The 7,017-nt window shown below is 42.4% G+C and overlaps 1 protein-coding gene across 2 annotated transcripts; it reads left to right on the forward strand.

Annotated features, from left to right (window-relative positions):
• Positions 1-515: 515 nt before the first annotated feature.
• ca7 (carbonic anhydrase VII) lies at positions 516-7,017 on the forward strand. Of its 2 annotated transcripts, none has more exons than XM_086107744.1 (7): positions 516-639; positions 1,259-1,456; positions 3,385-3,503; positions 3,736-3,831; positions 4,363-4,425; positions 4,506-4,661; positions 6,158-7,017. In XM_086107744.1, exons 1-7 carry the CDS (start codon positions 603-605, stop codon positions 6,275-6,277), a joined length of 789 nt encoding a protein of 262 aa, XP_085963870.1. In that variant the 5' UTR covers positions 516-602; the 3' UTR covers positions 6,278-7,017. The 2 variants fall into 2 exon arrangements, with proteins under 2 accessions (XP_085963870.1, XP_085963871.1); XM_086107745.1 differs by having other exon boundaries at positions 4,506-4,657.

Consider the following 7,017-nt stretch of genomic DNA (forward strand, 5'->3'; position numbering starts at 1 on the left):
TTCATATTCGCATTTTCAGTACATTCAAACTAAACGTTAATCTGATTAAAAATAAGAATTGATCAAATATACTAAAATATTGATTCAAATTTAATAACATGGTAGGAAGTATTGATGGAAATACTCAGTCGCACTGCACCAATTCTATTTCTAAACACCATTTCTAAACACCGAAACTGTAGCACGGTGGCATGGTGGACAGCAAGTCCGCCTCGCAGTTCGGAGGTGCAGCGTTCGTTTCCGGCTCCGGCCTCCCTGCGTAGAGTTTGCATGTTCTTCCCGTGCCCTGCGTGGGTTTTCTATGGGTACGACCCCACAGAGCATATAATACAACAACAACAATAATAACAGTAATAATAATAATCGATGTTCATGTATTAAAATACTCGTTACATAGATGTTAACATCATAAAAGCTTCCTTCGTCGGTGGTCGGTGGATAGTGTTAATTTAGTGGGCGTGTAGGGGGCGTCTACAGGAGAAAACATGCTCCCCCCCTCCTGTCTGTCACAAAGTCTTTATCATAAGCTACAGCGACTCATCCTACTCCAGGTTGTGTGGGCCCGATACAAAGATTCAAATCTCACACCCTGAAAGCACAAGATGCCGATCAATAGCTGGGGATACGGTAAAGAAAACGGTAAAACGCCAGAGTATCTCTTCTCTGCTTTCTTCCTGTAGAGCTGCTCGAGTTCATTGATGTTCATTCATGTAATGGAATTTGACTGGCGCACGTTATGTTGCTGATCGGTTCAGGTCAGGTTCAATAAGAGATTAGCCGATCACCAAGGGATGAACTGTGTCCTATTTTTTTCTGAATCTCTTGCACGTTTAGAGTCAATGGTTTCATTTATTTTATTTTCTTGTGTTGCTGATCATGATGGTGATGTCTCCTCTTGGGGGAACAAGACTTTGTATTTGGAAAATGAACCCAAAATGTGCGGGCCTATTATTAATTCAAAAACAAAACAAGTAAATCGGGTGCTATTAGGCGTTTTGAATATTTTGGACTTTTCCACGTAGCTAGACCCGAAGAAAAACACGTGTACAATTACATAAAGACAGTGAGTTAATTTAACATCTCTCTGAGCGTTGCTCGAGTCTGAGCTTTACCGTTGTCAATGTATAACCTTACGATAGCGCTCAGATTTGATCACATGACATCAAGGAGCAGGGACATCTAGTTTGTGCGGTGGAATAACACGATTATTCTAAACGGTATTGCTTTATTTGATCGCTTGTTCTTTGTTTCAAAATAGGTCCATCGGTATGGCACAAAGATTTCCCCGTTGCCCAGGGAAACAGGCAGTCTCCCATCGAAATCATACCTAATCAGGCTTCATATGATCCCAGCCTGCAAGCCATCCTCCTCAACTATGATCACTGCTCCTCCATTAACATCTCCAACAACGGGCATTCCGTTGCGGTTGATTTTGATGACTCCGATGACCGTTCAGGTAAGAAAACAGACATGCTGATATATTTACTCTGTTAATTTTTTACATGTTCACACGGTACAGTCTTGTTTTGATGATTTCTTCACAGCCTTTATTGTACAAATGGCCAACTCAAAAATTTTAAAAATCTTTTCCAATCTGCGCTTCACTTTGCCTGAGTCCTTTGACTCATCAAAGTGAGTCATCTAACCTTGACAGGAGTATTCAAGAAATTTGTGGAGTCAAATCATTTTGCTGGGTGACAGTATTGTTTATCGTCAGAAATTAAAGAAAATATTGCAACCGATCATAAATTGTGATTGCATAGCTACACGGTTTGCGGTTGAAGGTACAGTCAGTACAATCAGTGATGAAGTGAACAGTGTCTGTTTGGAGGAAAAGAAATATCACAAACTAAGATGGTCTCAGTGATGGTCATACTGCTGTTCGTGGGTGCGACCATGTATACATACCTGTCAACTCATACGGTTTAGCCATAGTTCATACGGATTTTGTGGTGAATCTTACGTATATGGCCGTATCGCACAAATCATACGGATTCTGAAAATTTCCGGGGGGTTTTTTTCACCAACTCCAAATCTTTTGGAGTTGGTGAAAAAAAATTAACGCAGGAATACAACTCTGAACACAGTAATGCCACTAAGTAGAATGATGATTAGATATTAACCAGACATTGTATTATGGAGGCGGCCCGGTAGTCCAGTGGTTAGCACGTCGGCTTCACAGTGCAGAGGTACCGGGTTCAATTCCAGCTCTGGCCTCCCTGTGTGGAGTTTGCATGTTCTCCCCCGGGCCTGTGTGGGTTTCCTCCCACATTCCAAAAACATGCATGGCAGGCTGATTGGACGCTCTAAATTGTCCCTAGGTGTGAGTGTGGGCGTGAATGGTTGGTTGTCTCTGTGTGCCCTGCGATTGGCTGGCAACTGATTCAGGGTGTCCCCGCCTACTGCCCGAAGACGGCTGGGATAGGCTCCAGCACCCCCCGCGACCCTAGTGAGGATCAAGCGGTTCGGAAAATGGATGGATGGATGTATTATGGAGATCTACAATAAATATCATTGAAAATTTCGTGGGTTTTTTTTCTGCCGTTATTTTGACATATAAAATGCTTTGGTATGTTATAAGGATTTTTTGTTCTTTATAAGAATTTTTTTGGTAGTTTATACAGGTTGGCGCTCCGAAAAGTTGACAGGTATGATGTATACCACCCTAGCATTACCATCGATAACTGTAGAAATACTGTATGGGACCGTATGTCATGGGTGGTGTCCACAGAGAAAACAACAGAAGCTTTTTTTCAGCAGCAAAATTAAGAAGTGACACAAATCCCTTCAACCAGCTGACTTTCTTTGTCGGGCGTGGATGAATTTGTTGTCAACATACTATTTCAGCATGTTGTACATTATTGTTGAAAGCCAAAGACCATCGACACTGGGCCCAGAGTGCTGCAATTATAATAAAACAATGATTTCAAAACATAGCTAAGCTAAAAAAGATTTTTTTTTTTGTACTTCCGCTCTGAACCATCATATGGTAGCGCACTATTTCTTTGGGGGGCAGGAGGACACTGTAAATTTGAAAGAAGAATAAAAAGAGAAAGCATTTCAGCTCTGCCAAAAATTTTGCTGAAGATGATTGAATGTCAAATCTTCAATCCTGCTTTTTATGCCTACAGAAAGCGACGACCATATGCACGAAATCTCCATTTATTAATGCCCATATTGGCCTTTTGACGGAAATAGAACATTTAACCCTGTGCAGTACCGGTACTCTTTGACCTTACATCTGCATTTTGTTTTTTGTATCTAAATCTTTGGGTGGGGAGGAGAAACCATGAAAAACAAACCGGCTGTCACGACTCTCTAAGCCTTGACAAAGCGTGAGCATCTGAAGAGTTGACGTCGTGTTGACATCGTGTTCTCCTGCAGTGATCCAGGGAGGCCCTCTCGACAACCCATACAGACTGAAGCAGTTTCACTTCCATTGGGGCGAAAAGGGCTGCCATGGCTCTGAGCACACTGTTGCAGGCCGCAGCTACGCTTCAGAGGTCAGTTTTTCAGAACGGAATATTTACATGATGCAATGCAGTCAAGGTACAGATGAGAGGATCCCTCGTAGGCCACGAACAATTACACACGTATAGGTATGTCTAACCAATCCTTTAATGGTCATCATAATCCGATCGAACAGCTGTCTTCCTCACTCTGATTTGCATTTTTCAAGATGATGGCAAGCTAAAATCTTAATCACGTCCCGTTCTGTCGATGTACCTCTTCCAGCTTCATTTGGTTCACTGGAATGCAGTCAAGTACCAGACATTTGGGGAGGCAGCAGCAGCCCCCGATGGACTTACTGTCCTTGCTATCTTTTTAGAAGTAAGTTTTAGTAGAAGTAAGTAAGAGTCACATTTAAAATAAATAAAATAAATTTTAAAAATTGCTATTGCTTGTGTAATTGAACATACGGGATTCCAATGAAGATACTCACCTGTTTACCAATTGACCTTTTACCTGTAGAATGGTTTTTTTGGACCTCGTTGCAGGCATCCAACTCAAAATGAGAGACTGTTTGCCAAAAATGCAACAACAGTCATCAGGTTAAACATTAAATATTTTGTCTTTGTAGTTAACTTCATTGGGATTCAGGTTTGTACAATGGCAAATATTTTTTTTGGGGGGGGGGGGGGTTTGCCCTCTCACGCCACCAACATGGGTTTGAAATAAAACCATTTAAGATGCTACTGACGTGTTGATTTTCAGTTTCAATACACTTGGCTTCACTAAAAAAATATGCAAATGAGAGGCACTTTAGTTCCTCCGTTTCCTGGGGCCCAATTGTGAATATAAACATTCTTTTTGAAATACTTACTGCAGATGAAAATATTTTTTGTGTTCCTGTGTTGCAAGATTGGTGATGAACACAGATGGCTCCACAGGATAACAGACGCACTGTACATGGTCAAGTTTAAAGTGAGTTTGCTTGTTTCTGGCTCATTCTACTTCCAAAGTGTCAAAGAAATACATTGCTCGGTTTTGTGTTGGCCACGTAGGGGAGTGCCACGGATTTCAAAAGTTTCAACCCCAAGTGCCTCCTACCAAGCACCCTCCAGTACTGGACCTACCTTGGATCACTAACCACACCCCCACTACACGAAAGTGTCATCTGGATCGTCTTGAAGGAGCCGATCACGGTCTCAGAAAGGCAGGTCTGTGATCCTTCGACCACACCATCGATTTACTGTACATCGACAGCAAGTAGTGACTGGAGCTCTGGAGTTTGCTTGTTCTCCCCGTGCCTGTGTGGCTTTTCTCCGGGTACTCCGGTTTCCTCCCACATTCCAAAAACATGCACAGCAGGTTAATGCAACACTCCAAATTGTCTCAAGGTGTGACTGTGAGTGTGAATGTTTCTCTATGTGTGCCCTGCGATTGGCTGGCAACCAGTTCAGGGTGTACCCCATCGACTGCTTGAAGATGGCTCGGGCAGGCTCCAGCAACTACAGGTGTAATCTTAAAAATCACCTATTAACAGAAATAATGTGCACACGGTGGCTTTTACGTTGAAATGACAGCGACTCAAACATGCTCATATTTTACCTGTAAGACCTCAGAGATTTGAGCATTTAGATGGGAGCCACTGTTGACTGTTGTTGTGAAATCTGCTTTGGTCCAATTTGGTTCCTCCGCAAACTACAATTCGCCATCACCGGATCGGTCAGCTAAGATTTGAGAATTTACGAGGGCTTTTCCCTGCGGGTCTAGTCTAGACCTTGACGGTTTGCCAAGATGCTATATTCGAACAGCAAAACATACTTCCTCGTATTGCTCTGACATAAGGTTAGCATTGGGCCCCTTTAGCACCGAAAATAATTACAAAGTTCACAGGCGGCTGATACCTTAAGCTGACTATGTGACTAACCTTCCAAGCTGTCCCTAGTAAAGACGACCATCCTCTTTGTTGATCTTTGCTCACTTCATTACTGTGGGAGGAGGCGAGTGGTATTAACTCACTCAGTACCAGCCAATTCTGGACCAAGTCTGAAAAGACGTTTAAAAACGTCTTTGGGAGTGAATGAGTTAAGAGGGGTTCGGTTAATTTGTGTGCGCAGTATAGCTCAAGCTAGGATGTCATCTCAGAAACCCACAATTTATGATTCCTGGTCTCAGTCCATTGATCCTTTCCAGATGATCATGTTGATGAATGTACAAGCGCTCAGTGGCAAGGTTTTCACGAAGCATGCAAGCGTTATTTTATGCCTTCACGGCACCGTCTTGTATGCCACAGGGCCTCTGCTCCTATTTGTATGTATTATGCAATATAAAACAAGAAAGGAGTATTACATATGAGCAGCAGTGAACTCGAGCTGCAGCTAAACAGTCTTGTTTACCCTCTCCTAAAAAAACGCTGCCTTGCTCTTACCACATTTAAAAAAATATGCACTTCCCACCGAGAATAAATGTGACTCGGGCCGAGAACCAAAAACAGGTATGACAAGAATTGAGATGGCTCCATTGTTGTTTTCCCCTTTGATTGGAAGAAATTCCATCACATACAGCACAGATGGAATACAGCACATTTGACAATAAAGTTGTACTTGACTTTAGCAGCTCAGAGACTTTAATGAAACTTCTTGTTGAGGGAAACGATGCTCTTCGATTCATCGTAAAAGAGGCTTCTCAAACCATCTCAATTGTATTGCAGCTTGGAAAATTCCGAATGCTTCTGGCCACTGGAGAGGAGGAAGACCAGAGGATGCACATGGAAAACAACTACAGGACTCCGCAACCCCTGAGGAACAGGGAAGTGCGTTCATCCAATTAATGGAACGTCAAATCTTTGCGACGTAGCACAACTTGTCATAGAAATTGCTTGAGTTGTTCTACCGGTCAGCTTTAATGCCAAAAGAAACACTTATTGTCGTGACTTTTAGGGACTTATTCCACAACAGAATTACTTGAAGTACTTGACCTGAAGAATCAAAAGGTAGGATTTAGACTCAAGTCATACAGTTACTGTCGAGCAAAAGGGAAGTCCAGAAAGCTACCGGTTCTTTTTAGGTGGTAAAGTGGCTCCTTCCTGGTGTCAAATGATGCTTTGTTGATCAAGCGTGTCGCTGCTGAATATCCAGTCTCTGTGGTCATAGATAATTTCCATTACAACAATCCGACTGCAGCCGGATCTGGATTTGTGCTGTTTATCTCAAGTGCTCTGTTTGGCTATGACTGTCTAGTCTCTGGGCCTACTACCGTTCGCCAGGATCGACAATAATTTCATGTGTGTGTGGTTTTGGATCCTTCCTTACCACTCTAAAATGACTTGCTGCATGTTTTCATTATACCCTGCATGAGTTGTTTTGCTTGGAATTTGCATGGCAATTAATCTGCATACTCCATCCGCAAAGCACGTTATGTATGTATGTCATGCCCCGCAGATGTCCTGACTTCTAACATGTTGAGCAGTGGCAATGTTATCGACGGTATTAGTCTTTACTTAGATGGGAAAATGCTTACCGTTGGCTGCAATTGAATAGTTGATAAATATATTAAAGTACATGAGAACAA

The sequence above is a fragment of the Hippocampus guttulatus genome, chromosome 3 (genome assembly GCF_054856545.1).
Source record: "Hippocampus guttulatus isolate MCC_2025c chromosome 3, RoL_Hgut_1.0, whole genome shotgun sequence".
Taxonomy (NCBI): Eukaryota; Metazoa; Chordata; class Actinopteri; order Syngnathiformes; family Syngnathidae; genus Hippocampus; species Hippocampus guttulatus.

Coding starts and splice junctions, on each gene's coding strand:
- ca7 (XM_086107744.1), top strand. CDS start 603: ATGCCGATCAATAGCTGGGGATACGGTAAAGAAAACG. Junction 3,504..3,735: donor GCCGCAGCTACGCTTCAGAG/GTCAGTTTTTCA, acceptor TACCTCTTCCAG/CTTCATTTGGTTCACTGGAA. Junction 4,662..6,157: donor TCACGGTCTCAGAAAGGCAG/GTCTGTGATCCT, acceptor ATTGTATTGCAG/CTTGGAAAATTCCGAATGCT.